At 44.8% G+C, this 17,750-nt stretch overlaps 1 protein-coding gene across 1 annotated transcript in view; it reads left to right on the top strand.

Moving 5' to 3' along the window:
• Positions 1–349: 349 nt before the first annotated feature.
• Positions 350–17,750, top strand: part of NLK (nemo like kinase) — a 226,252-nt gene continuing 208,851 nt past the window's right edge. The window contains exon 1 of the mRNA XM_075335303.1: positions 350–1,001. Within this exon, the coding sequence (XP_075191418.1) occupies positions 523–1,001 (479 nt within the window). The 5' untranslated portion in view covers positions 350–522. The remainder of the gene's footprint in view (positions 1,002–17,750) is intronic.

The following is a 17,750-nucleotide window of genomic DNA, read 5'->3' as shown; positions in this document are numbered from 1 at the left end:
ACGAGCTGTCGGGATCCGCTTGTGACTGATGGTGCGGCCGTAGCCCCTCCCGCCGCGCTCACCTGGCCCGGCTGTTACCTGTAGTCGGGGCGGCGGTGGCCCCTGCGCTGTGGCCGCTGTATGCGTGTCCCCGGGGGCGGGCTGCGCACGGCTCGGGCTCCCCTGCCAGGCTCCAGGAGGATGTGGGATGGAAGGGCCGGGCTGTCATTTACTTCCTAATCGCTGTAGTTTGTGGCACCTGGTAGCAGCAGGCTGGAGGCAGAAGTCCGTGCACCCCAAGTAACAGGAGAACTATGGAGTTTTAGGGTTTCTTGAGGAGCCGCCGTCTTTGGGGGGGTGGGGGGTGGGTAACGTTGGTGCCTGTGGATAGGGGGTCCTTGTGGGGACTTTGATGTGACAGGCACGGCGGGTTCGGTGTAGGATGCCATATCTTTCCTGGTTGTCACAGTGCTGGTGATCCGTCTGTATGGCCCAGTGACAGGGCCAGCTGTCAGCAACAACCATCCAAGGGCATTTCTGTGAATGTCTCTTTGTAGTACCCCAGCCAATGCAAAAATGATGGCGGCGTACAACGGGGGTACGTCAGCAGCGGCTGGGGGCCACCACCATCACCACCACCACCACTTGGCCCACCTGCCCCCGCCTCACCTGCATCATCACCATCATCTTCACCCCCAGCATCACCTGCACCCCGGGTCGGCTGCTGCTGTGCATCCTGTGCAGCAACATGTGGCCTCTTCTTCCGCTTCCTCCTCATCCTCCGCTGCTGCAGCAGCTGCGGCCGCAGCAGCAGCTGCTGCCATGCTTAACCCTGGCCAGGCTCAGCCGTACTTCCCATCTCCTGCTCCGGGACAAGCCCCTGGACCAGCAGCGGCGGTGGCACCTGCCCAGGTGCAGGCGGCGGCAGTGAAGGCTCATCACCATCAGCACGCTCATCACGCTCAACAACTGGATATTGAACCCGATCGACCCATTGGCTACGGAGCTTTCGGTGTAGTTTGGTAAGTGACGCAAACTTTGTCACCCCTTGCAGGACACCGCCGCCATATGGCACCTTGTTTTGGTTGATAATCTCTGAAGCGTGGTACTCAATAGATTGAAAAAAAATAGGAAGGAACGTTACATGGGAAAAATCTGAAGAAAAAATATAAAGAAATCTTGTGTCACGAGATCAGCCTTGTCACCATCCTCCTCGGGGTCCTGTGTCTGTGTAAGACAATTAGCTGCAGCAGGAACCTCCCCTCCCCCTCCCCCCCCCCCCCCCTTTTGCTCTGTCTGCAGAACAAAAAATAGTGCAACTCCACCTCTTAGCTGGGCCCTAGCCCGTCAGCTGGCCTCCCCTTGGAAATGGGACAGATTGGCAGCAGAGTAAAGAGTTTCTGCAAATTCCGGCACGATCGGACCTCAGGAGAGGATAGACTCTGCCGGGAGAGTTGTCGGGGACAGTTTCTTGCAGATGTCTATCAACTTTTGATAGCAAAAGAGAGTTCCCCTGATCAATCCCTTTAACCAGGATTCGTACAAGACTGTTTCAGGTTTAGCAGACAAGCCTGGCAAAGAGTGAGGCCAAGACTATCTTTTGTGGCTTCATAGTGTTCCTCATAGAAGCTGCATGACGTGGTCTCTGGTTCTGAAGGATGTGATGGTTTTGTGGATTTGGAGCAGATGATGTGGTCAGTGTTCATGGTGGCACACTCCTCTTCCCTCGAGGTGTTTATGTCCTGTCTCGAAGAAAGGTGATGGACATTGCTGATGGCACCAAACACTGGACCTTGAGTTTACCCACAAGTGTCTCGATGCGATGCACGCTGCCTAAAGCCTAGGCGCTGACTCTTGAAGGATACGTTCTAAACAGTAATCTTCTCTTTCCAAATCTTAGAAGATGATGTAGGGATGAAAATGAGGAACTCTCCAATATTTTGTTGCGGGTCATAGCAGGACATCCTCCTTAGACCATAAACTTGATGTCCGATAGACCTCGGTGATGTCTCATCTATGACTTATTGCCGGTTACTTGACACTTTCATGGTCAACCATCAGTAAAACTTGTGCTTCTTTTCTGAGAAATGTCCGGTAATTGGCTGGATGTGAGTAGGTCGTCATCTGTGGTTTGATCGCCGTAGTCTCAGCTTCATTTCTCCTCTTGGCCGATGCTCTGAGTGATTGACGCTTTTAGGGTGACGGCTGATAAGACTGATACCGTAGTGTCGTTGTGGATCGCGCTCTGACGGGGCCAAGTCCCGTCTTTTTCATGGATGACTTGTCCCGTCCATGTTGCCACTTGTCCCGGTTTTCCTCTCTGCTCTCCTGGTGATCATTCTTCTTTAAGTAGCCGCTGGAGACGCGGTGCCCTATTTTGTGTCTTTGTATCTGGATGGCATCTGCTTTTTGTGGTTAATTGCAGTTATTACATTTTTAAAGGTTCCTCACATCCAAGCGCAAACAGGTTTATTATTACAGGCTGGTATAATTTTGGCAAGACGTAATTATCCCCCTCCCCTGTGTCACGCTGTGCACAACCTGGATTTCAATCACTTTAGTGTTTATTTCTTTTACCTTCCTATAAGATCAACAATCCCCTAAAGTCTTTTCTTCTGTAATTTTAGGCAAGGTATTGGTTTATTTTGTTTGGGGAGAGGCTGAGTCTTGTGGACATTTACAATAAGTGAGCTTTCTGGAGAAACCGAAATTTGGCTAAAGGCAGTAAATGCAATGAATCCAGTGCTGGTCCTCCCCGCCACCTGCTTATGTGACCGCTGCTGCCAATCACTAGTGTCTGCAGTGACGCGGAGGTGGATAGCACTCATCCAGTAAGTGTCTGCAGCGGTCATATAGGGAGACAGCAAGTGATTGCGCCGGAGACTGGAAGGGTGCATCGGAGGAGGGGAGTGATGTGTAATAGTTCTGTGTTATCTCATTTATTGGCTTTAGCCACATTTTTGTTAATCCCCCCACAAACTTTAAGAAGGGCACAAGGAGTGTATTTATATGCAGAAAATCTGCAACATAATCCGCTTGTGTAACATGCGGACTTCACCCCTCTAAATTGACAAGGTGAAGGCTGTGGTGACGCTCTGCAGCGCAGGTCAATGTCCGGGTGGAAAATCTCTGCAGCGAGTGGATCACAGGTGAGAGAATCTCATCTGCTTCTGTATTATCCATCACAAAATCTTCAGCTCCACAGGCAGGAGAGGCCTAAATCCTCCAGGCACCTTGCGGTGGCTCCTCCAGGCACCTTGCGGTGCCTCCTCCAGGCACCTTGCAGTGGCTCCTCCAGGCACCTTGCGGTGGCTCCTCCAGGCACCTTGCGGTGGCTCCTCCAGGCACCTTGCGGTGGCTCCTCCAGGCACCTTGCGGTGGCTCCTCCAGGCACCTTGCGGTGGCTCCTCCAGGCACCTTGCGGTGGCTCCTCCAGGAAATCCCAGTCTCCGGCTTCACTGCTCTCTGCGGATTCCCAGAAATGTATCCATACACGTGACATGTGTGAGAGACATTAGAGGCTCAGGTATTGGATGTCGTTCCTTCATGGCTGTGTGTTTGGGCCTTGTAGTCCTCGCAGGTAATGGATAAGCCTCATTAATAAGACCTCCTGATATGAGAGGCTGCAGCTTCCTCATTGTGGATGTTGTTTTTTTTGCCTCTGCGGGTCTCTAGGATTGATCTGGATGAGCTGATGTAGAGCATTAACCCCTCTGCTGATGTCCGCCCCACTGTGTTACCATAATAGCACTTATCAGCATTTTGATTGGTCAGTGAAATGTTATTGCCGTGTTGAAAGTCCGGATTGTTCAGGTCTGGTGGGGTCAGTATTCATCACACTGAGGCTTCAGATGGAAAAAGGACCTATCCCCTCTCTGGACAGGTCTGTTTTATCAATTCACTGTATTTCTCGTGTTATGTTCCTCTGTTATTCCTCCTGGACACTTGTCTACCAGTCATGCTTTGTCAGAAGGGTGTGTCCCTGCACAATTCGCGAAGGGGAAGCATTGATTGGACAGTGTGATTGCACTGGGACACGCCCCCACGCATAACAATTGATTGTCAATTTATTTATAAATTTCCAGGAGGAATAACGGAGAGACCGCACCAAGTGGAGTTTTGCGGGAAAAAAGTTTCAGTATCGTTATAATGGCAAATTGCTAAAATAGACGCCAGGAGAACTGATCGGGCGTTCTTATACACAATGTAGTGTCAGAGGCGCACAATGTATCTAATGGTATATTAGCTGCGCGGGAAAGCGGATCGGTCACCAGATTTCAAAATAAAATGCTATATATTATTAAATAGCTCTTGGACCTGATGAGACTGGTGTACGTTTACTTACTTTGAGAATCCTTGTTAGAATGCCTATAAAGTCCACATATTAAAATGAGTGTTTTGTAGCTGGATTCCTGCTCATTTTGGAATCCAGATTATCCAGCCATTCTGACATGGATTTTCAAAGTAAGTACACCATCCTCATCAGGTCACATAACATACATATTTAATGTTTGAATTGTGACATTTGCTGATTGGATCCTATTGTAAGTAAGTGCCCCCCGCCCCATGGTTGTAACCATTTCAGCCATTGCTACGTACATGATGTATCTGGTGATCTGAGAGACAAACTGCTTGAGATACTCGGGAACCCTGCGGGTGCGTTTTTAGCAGAGCATTGATGTGACTCCCCGGTATTGGGTGCTTTTCGCCCTGATTCCCTGGCTGTGGCTTGTTATACACCTGCAGCCCTTTAGATCTGACATTTTGTAATTTCTGAGTCATTTTGGCAGCCTGACCACGTCTGTGAAAATGTCTCCCTGTTTCATGTCTCCTCCATTTGGCTCTCATCGGGGCTCAGATGAGTCCCAGAGAATTGGATCTGGCTTTGTCCCTGCTCCAGAATCCCCATGATTTTGCAGCTTTTCTTGACGATTTCCTTTTGATCGTGACCCGGTGACTGTAGAAGCTTTGTGACTGTTCTGCTTATATTAAACTGGATTTCTGTCTACATCGTCTGTCAATCTAATCCTTCTGGGCAAAGAAGCCTCGGTGGGCAGTGCCAAACAATATCTGCTGATTCTGCCCTATCATCACTACCATATGTGCCAAAGTTTGTGAACCTCCAGATACATGACGACATATGTACGGTACTTGTGACGGTAGCTTGACGCTAAGGCTAGTTTCACACTTGCGTTGGGTTGAATCTGCTGGGTCTGTTGCTGCGTCGTTTTGGCGCATCCGTTATTTTTGTGTTGTCAACGGATGCAACGGGTCCATTATTTCACAGGAATCCATTAGCTTATTCCTGTGAAATAACACATCCGTTTAGCGTCCATCTAACGGAATGTGTCGGCTCCGTTTTTTTGTTTTTTCCATTTTTTTCATTCTGGGCATGCTCAGTAGAAATTAGCGGAATCCAGCGGCGGATTCTGTTGTAAAGCACTTTGCCACGGAATCCGCCACCATAGGGATCCATTATAACTTTTGACGGATGTAACGGAATCCGCCGCTCGGCGTCATTTTAACGCAAGCAATTAACGTTACATGCTGAGTTCCTTCCGCTCAGCGAAAGCAACGCAGCGTCAGCCAGCGGAAGCAATGCAGGTACTTTTGGCACAATCCGTCATCCATAAAAGTCTATGGGAAACAGCGGAATCCGTTAACTGATTCCGCTGTTTTCCAAAACGGCGGATTGCAACTGAAGGAAAACAACGCAAGTGTGAAATTACCCTTATTTGATAGGATTTCTGTCTTTGGCTCTTTTTAGCGGTGGTTTAATTGGACCATCTTTAATTTTTGTTTCCTGTGCTTAAAAATAAAAAGTCCGCTGTACCTACCAATTGTCACTGCTGCCTCCGATCTTTGTGGATGTGGCTGCAATGGTCATGTGACTGCTGCAGCCAATCACTGTGCTCAGTGGTGATCTCCATTTAAACGGATTAGCCCAATTGGACTTAGTGAGTGGCTGCAGCGGTCATATAATGTTAACATATGACAGTAGCTACATCCAAAGGTCAGTTGTGCTGATCCTTTTTAATTTGAGATCACCACTGAGCACAGTGATTGGCTGCAGTGGTCACGTGTTGTCTAAATCACCAGTGCAGCCACATTCTAAACGCCAGTATATTTATGCGGAGAAAACCAATGGATTGAAACAACCCTGATCAGATCAGTCTCCTCCATATTCGGTGCCTGTGTGATTGGTGTTTGTCTTGTCAGGGACTCCTTATATTGGGTGACTCTTGGAATTCATAAGGCAAATAATGTAGAAGTCAAGTGTCCTCTAGCAGTTTGCTTTGGCTGCTAATGAAATCCGAAACTTTGTATTAATAGGGGTTAAAAAAAAAAACAAAAAAAAAACACAGCCAGGTTTCCATGATGCACTGGCAAAATGCAGATGAAAATCTGGGACATTGGAATCAGTAATGAATGGGGGAAATGTTCTAAGTCTCCTCAGTGGTGACGCTCGCCGCCATATTTCTGTGGATCTTGTGCGAACTCCTCTTCCTGCAGTGATGAGACAGACAAGGGTCAGACTCCAGATATGATGGGATAAGCCACCCACAACCCTTCTGCCACACCGTGTACAGGATCACCGGCGGCTGCCATCAATCCTTCACTGTACGGTCTATAGTGGCTGCTTGCTCTTTTTATTCACTCCTGTTTTTGCTTTTATCCAGCTCATTCTCTGATTTTAAGCCCTGTCTGTTGCCTGATTATTGACAGGAGGCAGAGTCGGGGGAGGGGGACATTGTGTAGACAGTGGAAAACTTCCTCAATGGAAACCTTCTGAAATGAGTAGGACCATTCATCCTTCTATGTATTAGATCAGGTGTCTTCCTCCTTGTGCGGTTAGTCTCGTTCCTTCCTGGGTCTTATGGAATATTTATGTATAGAGGAAACTTCTCCCGTCCGTCTGTTCTAGAGCCGCTCTACTCTACTAGGTATACATCGTAGTTTACACATCAGTTTCCCAGTAGACTTATTTGTATCCAAACCAGTTTTGTAAAATTGTATCCAAATATGGCTTAATCCTTGACCCTTTAACCTGTACTTCTCTGAAGGTTTCCTTTTTTTATGTATATGTAGACACTTTTAAAGTGGATCTGTCACCATGATTGCACAATGCAAACGTTATACATTAGGAAGTAGAGCTCTTAAGGTACCGTCACACTAAGCGACGCTCCAGCGATCCCACCAGCAACCTGACCTGGCAGGGATCGCTGGAGCGTCGCTACATGGTCGCTGGTGAGCTGTCAAACAGACAGATCTCACCAACGACCAGTGACCAGCCACCAGCGACGCGTGGAAGCGCTGCTGCGCTTGGTAACTAAGGTAAATATCGGGTAACCAAGCGCTTGGTTACCCGATATTTACCTTGGTTACCAGCGCACACCGCTTAGTGATGGCTCCCTGCAGTCATAGCCAGAGTACACATCGGGTTAATAAGCAAACCGCTTTGCTTATTTACTCGATGTGTACTCTGCCTACGAGTGCAGGGAGCCGGCACTGGCAGCCTGAGAGCGGCGGACGCTAGTAACCAAGGTAAATATCTTGTAACCATTAAAGCGCTTCGCTTGGTTACCCGATATTTACCTTGGTTACAGCTTACCGCAGTGTTTCAGAAGCCGGCTCCCTGCACATTCAGATCGTTGCTCTCTCGCTATCACACACAGCGATGTGTGCTTCACAGCGGGAGAGCAACGTCCAAAAAATGGTCTAGGACATTCAGCAACGACCGGCGACCTCACAGCAGGGGCCAGGTTGTTGCTGGATGTCACACATAACGACAGCGCTAGCAAGATCGCTGTTGCGTCGCAAAAAACGTGACTCAGCAGCGATGTTGCTGGCGATGTCTCTTAGTGAGACGTGGCCTTTAGACCTGATGGTACTTATGTACTTACTTTTTCAGAATATAGAATGCTGATAGTCAAATGTGCATTTTATGACTCAAGCTTAAGAATGACCTGGTGTATTCAGTCTGTGCCCACCGGGCCTGACTGACTGCTGCGGCTTATACTGAGATCTCAGCAGCATAGAGGAGGGACACTGAGGAGCTGTCATTTAGGCTATATGGGCGATGATGAAGTTTAGACTTTCAGAAAGGATTATACAGCCATTCTGACATTGCACTTTAATGACCATCCCTTTTGTAATGCAGAAGAGGTGTTCTTATTTTCAGCATCTACGGAGTTGGAGAGCCAAGAACATCTGGGGCGCTCACATATCATTATTCAATTGTTAGGTATATGCTAAATGCCCAAATGTTTATATCACACAGTAGTCGCCTTTAATGGCATTGTCAATTCTGGAGACTATCGTTTTAGACCGAACAAAAGTATAAACCCTACACTTTTGCTTTTGCTCCTATTTTTCATGAGCTGAACTCTAAGATCTAAAATTTTTTTGCTATGTACACGAAAGGCCTTTTTTTATTGAAATATTGTTCACAAATTTGTATAAATCTGTGTTAGTGAGCACTTCTTTGCTGAAATAATCTATCCACCCCACAGGTGTGGCATGTCCAGATTCTGATTAGACAGCATGATTATTGCACAGGTGTGCCTTAGGCTGGCCACAATAGAAGGCCACTCAAAGTGCGCAGTTTTATCATACAGCACAATACCACTAATGGCACAAGTGGCTTGCTGACTGCAGGAATGTCCACCAGAGCTGCTGCTCATGGATATATATATATATATATATATATATATATATATATATATTATATTACGGAACAAAAATTTAAACCCAACACTTTTGCTAACATTTTTGATGAGCTGAAATCAAAGATCTAAGAATTTTTTTTTTTTTTTTTTTTTTTATATATATAACTCTAAATGCCTGTATTTTGGGCTAATAAATTTTTTTTTTTTTCTTACCGATATTGCAGTTTGTTGCTTTTTGCAAGCTCCTCGTTTCCCTGCATTCAATCTTGATGTGGTTTGTGGTCATAAATCAGCTGAGAGGAGCTCCAAAAAACCCCCAAGGCTATGTGCCCACGGGCGCTCGTACCTGCGGATGCATCCGCAGGTATAAGCGCATGTTTCCCGCAGCTGCCCGCCGGCGTCCACAGCTATTTTTAGCTTCTAGATTACAGCGGAATAGCTGCGGGAAACCTAGGGACATTCATGCGAATTACCTGCGGACATCCCGGCCATTTATCTCCATAGCGGAGGGCCGGGACATCCGCAGGTAATTCCGCATGAATAATTGACATGCAATTATACATGCGGATGCGGACATCCGCAGCATATTCGGTAGCCGCACTTTCCGCAGCGTGGACACAGCACTCCCCATGTCCCATAGGATAACATGGGGAGTGACTGTACATTATAAAACCTGCGGATTTATCTGGAAAATCAAGAAAAATCCGCAGGTTTTCCGCAGCAAAATCCGCACAAACAAGCTCCCATGGGCACATGGCCCAAGAGTTGGAATTCTCTCATCAGACAATTAGGAGCTCACTGATGGATTTCGTTAAGGCTAAGGCTAAGTTCACACATCCTGTGTTTTCAATCCGTCAGGTCCGTCAGCAACGGATCAGTCATTTTCAAGATGTCAACTGATGCAACTGATGTGTTTTTCACAGGATTCCTTTCACAGGAATCCTGTGAAAAAACTGATCAGTTGCGTCCGTTACATCCGCTGTGCGTCCGTTTTTTGACGGATCAGTCATGATCCGTCTGTGTTTGGGACAGCCCAGTGGGCGTGCCAAACATGCTGGGCATGCTCAGTAGAGCATGACGGAATCCTGCGCAGGATTCCGTTGTAAGACGGATTACAACGGAATCCTGCACCATAGACATGCATTACAAGCTTGGCGGATCGCGACGGATTCCTGCGCGGTGCGTTGTTTTCAACGGCCCGAAAAACGTTACATTCTGCGTTGCTACCCGCTCGGCGGTCAGTCAAAAACGACGGACCGCGACGCAGCGGATGCAACGCAGGGTCATCAGTCGCAATCCGTCGCTAATATAAGTCTATGGGGAAATACAGGATTCCTGCAAAATATTTTGCAGGTTACCGTAATTCCCCAAGGAGACGGATTGTGACTGATGCAAAACACAGGATGTGTGAACTTAGCCTAAGTTCACACTTCAGTTGATTTAAATCCGTCAGGTCCGTTAGCAACGGATCAGTCATTTTCAAGATGTCAACTGATGCAACGGATGTGTTTTTTACAGGATTCCTTTCACAGGAATCCTGTGAAAAAACTGATCCGTTGTGTCCGTTACATCCGTTATGTGTCCGTTTTTTGACGGATCAGTCATGATCCGTTTGTGTTTGGGACAGCCCAGGGGGTGTGCCAAACATGCTGGGCATGCTCAGTAGAGCATGACGGAATCCTGCGCTGGATTCCGTCGTAAGACGGATTACGACGGAATCCAGCACCATAGACATACATTACAAGCTTGACGGATGGCAACGGATTCCTGCGGGGCGCGTTTATTTTGACGGCCCGAAAAACGTTACATTCTGCGTTGCTCCCCGCTCGGCGGTCAGTCAAAAACGACGGACCGCGACGCAGCGGATGCAACGCAGGGTCATCAGTCGCAATCCGTCACTAATAGAAGTCTATGGGGAAATACTGGATTCCTGCAAAATATTTTGCAGGATACCGTAATTCCCCAAGGCGATGGATTGTGACTGATGCAAAACAACTGAAGTGTGAACTTAGCCTAACACATTCTGCAGCCAAAAACGGGCAGTGCTACACGGAAACGTTCTTTTTTTTTTTTTAAATTCTTTATTTTAGAATGTTCAAAAACATTTATAGCAACATTCGTTTTATATAAATAGGGAAAAGAAAAATGTATCAAAAGGGAAGAAATCTAAATTAAAAATACAAAGTTTTCCGAGGTTGAACATCCCATTTTATTCTACTTCTGTACCATTTTATGCAATGGGATAATGCAAGGACTGAATGTAAGGAGTGGTGGGTTTCCCCTCTCCTAAGCGGCACCGTGTGATTATATGATACTGTACAAGACTACTGGACTGGGAGCTAATGGGAAATCACTATGTCTCACTGGTGTCCTGTTTCCAATTTTGCTTACGTAGACAGGGCTTCTAGCCTTAATGGTTGCAGAGTCAATTGAGGAAAAGTATGCCCAGGGGACTCCCTTTTTAAATGTCCCGTTTGAGGCCCTGCGTTACATCTAGATATGAGGAGTCACATGTCGGTACCATGTCGGCGTGTTGAGCCCAGCGCTTTAATCACAGGAGGGTTATCTGCAAGGTCAGTGTATAAGAGGCTTTGAAGTTCTCAGTCTAAATAGACGCTCTGTTCTTTAAAGGATGCAATTTTACAAGTGGAGCGAAGGACACGCTGCCATCAATAGCTCCAACCGCACTGCAATAAACACCATCCCCATCAATATTTAATGCTCTGAAATAATTGTGACCATTTTATTTTGGTATCTTGTTCTAATTATGAATTGTACCCAAACAATCACCGTCATCTTTCCCCGGATTATATCTAATGTAATACGGATTGTGCTCGCTCAGAGGTATATATTACTGGAAGGGCTAATGCTGCCATAGTCGGGAGATTTTAGATTAGTCCAAACACCCTAATTTCAATCCAATCCTATGGGCTCTGCCAGATGCTTTTCTGATTTATTAGGTATTTTACATTAGGAGGCTCAGTATAGAACAATCAACTATCATCATACCTGATTTGGCCTAAACAGGATCTGGGCCTATGATATTGATGATATATCCTCACTATAGACCATTAATATCATCCAACACCTCCACAATCAGCTGTTATAGGCTCCTGTGGTGGCACTGAGACGCACTGCGCAGCTGCACTAATATGTAGTGGTCGCTGCGGAGAGCTACAGGTAAACTCCTATTCTGGAAAATGACCTGATCCTAAGGACAAGCTATTGATCTTATATGCCCAGTGAACTCCTTTAAAGGGAATCTGTCACCAAGCATTTGCCATCTAATCTGAAAGCAGCATAACGTAGGGGATAATATCCTGATTCCAGCAATGTGTCACTTACTGGGGTGCTTAGTGTAGTTTTGATATAATCATTGTTTAATCAGCAGTACATTATCATTAGTGGACTACTTGGCGTGCTGCAGGTAGTCCAGCATATTCATGAGCTCTGTATAACTGCTAGATCTACAGCAGAGAAAACTGATTTTTATCAAAATGACAGCGAACAGCTCAGTAAGTGACACATCGCTGGAATCAGGGTCTCGGTCTCTACATTATGCTGCTCTCAGATGGGGGAACAAAAACCTGGTGACAGATTCCCTTTAAGGACTTGGTTGGTTTTTAAAGGGGTTGTCTAGTAAAAAAAGGCTGTTCTACAGAAACGGAGATAAACTTGTCGCTGGGTTGTGTGAAATATTGCCGGTCAGCCCTTTTTCAGTGCCGCTGATTTGCAATACCTGAGAATTAATGGAGAAATTTCTGAACAAGGAGAATGTTAATCTGTTACTGTAGTGTAGAGGATTTTCGGAGGTTATAAAGTCTCTAACCTGCTGCTCCCATAAATCTTACTTTCCAGCGCCTCTTGGAGGAGGTACAGGTGGCGATTCCCTGCCGGAGCCGACATCCTGTGGATTGATAAATGGGGTCATAATTGGAAAGGACTTCTGTATTATGCCGATCAGTCCATTAACACACTAGTACTGCTTGACAGGACCTAGAGGGTAAATACTGGTATAACGTATATGTGGTGTGGGAATTCTGTGAGTTTTAAAAGTGTGTTTGGTAAGGTCTGACCTCTGGGGTAGGATGGCAAGAAAAAAAGCCTTTCCTTACAAAGAAACACATTGCAAGCGCTGCTTTTGTCAAAACCTATGTCAAGTTTGCCAAAAGCATGTGGGAAACCATGATATAGTCTGATTTGACTAAAGTTGAAATTTTTTGCCATCGTTCCAAAAAGGAACACTCTTCAGTACCACAAGAATATCTTGCCCTCAGTAAAGCATGGTGGAGGAAACCTTATGTTTTGAGGCCATTTTTCAGCAGCTGGAACTTTGGGCTTTAGTCAGGGTGATGAGAATTATGAACAGTTCCAAATATCAGTCAATTTTGTAACAAAACCTTCAGACTTCTACTAAAAATGACGTGGAATTTCACCTTTTAGCATGATGACTTAAATCGAACCTCCAAATCAATGGCATCTCGGTAAAATATCCAGGTTAGGGAATGGCCCAGACCTGAATCCAAGTGAAAATCGGTGTGTTGACGTGAAGAAAGTGCTGTACACAGACGATATCCTCACAATACAACAGATTTGGAGCTACTGCAAGGTATAGAGGGCAGAGTTGCCAATTGTAGATGTCTTGTCAATAGACTCCAAATGATTGAATCCTGCCATAAATTCATACCTTACTTCAAACCTAATGAATATATGTGAACTCTGTGATGACCATATAATAGTTTTTCTTCTACTCCTGAGTCTCTTCGTGGTTTTTGGCCTCTGCAGCAGTCACGAGGCAGCGTTTTATCTACACCGGACACCCCTATACACCCATTGGATTAATGTTGGAGGATCTCGACAGACTTGGCTGTCAGTCTGTGTATGGGGGCTCACCATAGATAATTGTCCAGCTAGTTAAGGTTCTAGAGTGTCCGATTTCAGATTGCCGCCCCCTTTTGTCAGAAATAATCCGCCACAGGACCTGTCTGTCTGACCGAGCTCTCTCGTAGAGACCACAGTAGTGTGACAAGTGAATGAAGCCGCTCTCCCTCTATACCAGCGGGAAATCCCAGCAGTCTCATGTCCTGCCGGTAAATGACATCCAGCCATCACCTCACTGTAAACTGTCACCTTTCACCCTAAACAAGTCCTGCTATTTGCCCCACACCTCTGTGAATGCGAAGGAAAGTGGTGGTTTGGATTGACAGTGGGGGGGAGGAGTAGGAGTACATTTCTTCAATAATGTGCCATAAGCTGGTGACCTATTTTCATACTGCTGTTGTCTTTAAAAATAAAACAAATTACCTTTTTATATGAATAACACAAGATCCACTCTTCACAGTAGATGATCACAGTTCAGCTTTTCCCTGCACGTTGACCTATGTACAGATAATGTCCATAACACTGCCATAATGTCCATGAACATCTTCAGACTATAGTTTCCTACCATCCATATGGCTCTTATTAAAGGGAACCCTTCTTGTCCAGAAACGCTATTTACCTGCACATATAGGGGTAATGTGCAGGTAAATGGCATTTAAATCCCATGGAGCCAGTTAGTGGCAGCACGTGTACAGGTAGAAAATGGTTTATTCTCCCTGCAGCTGCACACCTCCAGTCATTGAGGCAACAAAGGGTGCGGATAGTCACTAATTACTACACGAGTACAGCCCGGGACTTTGATAGCTTGCTCTAAAGCATGTGTGTGCAGAGCTGGCTGTCAGTCCGTGTTCCTGAGAATGATTACAGCAGACTCAGTGTGTAGTAAGATGTGACTAATTGTTCCTGCACTGCCAATGACAGGAACAGAGAGGCTGCAGGGAGAATAAGAATGTATTTTCTCCCTGTAGCTGCTGTTTGTCAGAATTTTAAAGGGAACCTGTAAGCTGATACATGCTGCCCATCACTGCCAAGTATGTTTCACTCTGCAACGTTTCAGAGAGAATTGTTCAGTGGCCGCCAGGACCGAGCTGCGTGGGAGAAGCTGTACAGGCGGGTCCGTGGCGGCTTCTCTCCATCCACTTAGTGACTGACAGGTCTTTGCCTATCGTCACGGATAGGCAGCAACCTGTCAGCAGACGGTGACCCACCTGTAAGACTTATCTCCTGTGCAGCTCAGTCCCTGACACCTATTGAAGGTTTTTGGGTTTTTTTCTCTATGAAGCGTTGCAGTTTTCCAGAGTGAAACATACCTGGCCATGATCGTACAGCCAGTGCCTGATACATGCTGCGCATTGTGTATCCGCTGACAGGTTCCCATTAAATGCTTTTTCTTCAGATGACCACTATATCTGAAGGTAAATGGCATTTCTGGGTGTAAGAGGTCTCCCCCTTAAACATATCTTTAAATGCACATGTAAGATGGCTTCCTGCGCAGAATCCTTGAACTAGAAAAAAGTAAAAATGCAACCCGGTCTATTTATTTATTTTTAATTTTAAATACGTTTCCTTGAAGTGACATGTATGTTTTTAGATTGGGATGGGTTGTAAGAGGGAATCTGACTTGCATTGGAAATGAGCTGTCATTGTTGAGCATGTTGGCTCAGTGGATCATCCTGTATCCGTTAAGTACTGGGGTTCTGGCTTCAAAACCCACCTAGGGCCACATCTCTGAGGAGTTTACATGTTCTCTCCAAAGACAAACGAATAGGGAATTTAGATAGAGCTCCAATGGAGATATTGATGTCTGGTGCTGCAGAGTATGGTGGCGCTGTGTAAGCCAGAATCCGTTTTTGGGGGGCACCTCCATACTGCGCTCACTAGTGGTATAATACGTTTAATGTATGCATCTAGTAAGATCTTGCACTAAACTTGTGAAACTCTTGAAGCCCTGCCTGTTGTGTGAGGTATGTCTGCGTCAGCGACAGTTTTTCTGTTTTCTGTCCCCTCATGTGTCATCAGTTTTAGTAACTACTGATACTTCAGTTTAGTGTCTTATCTTATACCTCTGTTGTGCCGTTCCTCAGTTAATCCTTATAAGAAATGTATGAATATGTTGAAAACTGTGTTTACTAGTGATGAAACTCGAAATGAAGGGAAGAGGCTTGGACAAGCGCGACTACAGTATAATATAATGGCACTAAATGGGAAATTTAAGCATTTGTTCCAGAAGACCTTCTGGAAAATGTTTGAATTTCACATTGACTTCCATCATATTTGGTACTCAAGTCGTGCCTGTCCATGTGTCCGACCTGCTGATTTCGAGTATAGAGGGTAGCGCTCGCTCATCAATGGGTGTTACCATTCTCCTTAAAGGGGACCTTTCAGTCTGGTACTGTCTACACTGATTGGATAGTGTGGGAGGGTCCATGGACCTCCCCAATTGGTAACTCCCAGATGTCAATTTATTCATACACTTCTTCTATCTATGAACAGATTTGTGAGTCTGATGACCTATAGTCTTCTATAGTATTCATCATTGTTTCGATCTGGTGTAGTGGTGGACAGGGAAAGCTTGTGGCATCCTTTTGGCATACTGAATATATATATATATATATATATATATATATATATATATATATATATATATATATATATATATATATATATATATATATATATATATATATATATATATATATATATATATATATATATATATATATATATATATATATATATATATATATATATATATATATATATATATTATATATATATTATATATATATATATATATATATATATATATATATATATATTATATATATATATATTATATAAATATTTTATTCTATTGTCACCTTTTTGTGGATAGTGTGTGTGATTTCGTGGGTGCACTGTGCTGTTGGACGTCTACATTCGCACTCATTGCTAGGGGATTGCCCATTCTTTCTTTGTTTTTTAGGTCTCTAATTGTGTGCTGTTGAGCTTTTGATCTACGGTAATATAGGTGAGACAGTCTCTACCCCTAGAATAATGCAGAACAAGAATTAGAGGGAAGATTGGGATTATAAATCCAGTTTTCGGCTACCTGTCCCATCCCTTAGACACGACACATGGTGTTTTGCAATACAATACATTTGCAATCTTCAAGCTCCTATCCCAATATGTAGTAGGTGAATTAATATTAAGGATATCTATGGACCTTAGATATACTTGGTTATAACCACTAGCAACTGTGACTATATGCATGGTTGTAACTTTGGATACCTAAAGGGCCTGCAATGCCCTGAACAGGAGGTAAGCGACATAGTGAATCACGAGAACTATACTATATTTCTAATTGGAGGTATTAGCTAATATTAATACACCTACTACATATATTAGCTAATACCTCTAATTAGAAATATAGTATAGTTCTCCTGATTCACTATGTCGCTTACCTCCTGTTCTTTAGGTATCCATAGTTACAACCACGCATATAGTCACAGTTGTTAGTTGCTAGGGGTCATAACCATGGATATCTAAGGTCCTGCAAGGCCCTGAACATGAGGTAAGCGACCTAAGGAATAAGAAGAACTATACTACATTTCTAATTGGAGGTATTTGCTAAAAAATATTTTTACGCCTAGTACATATTAGGTATTTGGGTAGGATTTTGGAGATGGGAATACCCCTTTACGTCATGTAGTAGTAATAATATTAGCAAATACTGTAGCTCCAATTAGAAATGTAGTATAGTTCTTCTCATTCCTTTTGTCACTTACCTCATGTTCAGGGCATTGCAGGACCTTAGGTATCCTTGGTTATGACCACTAGCAATTAACAACTGTGACTATGCATGGTTGTAACCATGAATATCTAGGGTCCTGCAATGCCCTGCACCTGAGGTAAGTGACATAGTGAATCAGGAGAACTATACTACACTTCTAATTGGAGGTATTTGCTAATGTTATTATTACACCTACTACATATTGGGATAGGATCTTGGAGATGGGTATACCCCTCTAACGTCTAATGTCAATAAATAAGAAGCCTGTTTTATCAGTAGCAGTCAGTATATACCTTGGTCGCTCGCCTAGGCGTCCATCGCTGGTATTTTCTTGCTCACTTTGGTCTGTTCTATGTACTGTAAGTAAGAAGGGATGAGAAATCTGGAATTTTGCACAAACCTCTCACTTTTCTCTGGCGTAGCCCACTTTACCCTACACCCCTTTTAGA

Source organism: Anomaloglossus baeobatrachus, chromosome 2, assembly GCF_048569485.1.
Source record: "Anomaloglossus baeobatrachus isolate aAnoBae1 chromosome 2, aAnoBae1.hap1, whole genome shotgun sequence".
In the NCBI taxonomy this organism is placed as follows: domain Eukaryota; kingdom Metazoa; phylum Chordata; class Amphibia; order Anura; family Aromobatidae; genus Anomaloglossus; species Anomaloglossus baeobatrachus.
This window is presented reverse-complemented; position numbering and strand designations above follow the sequence as displayed.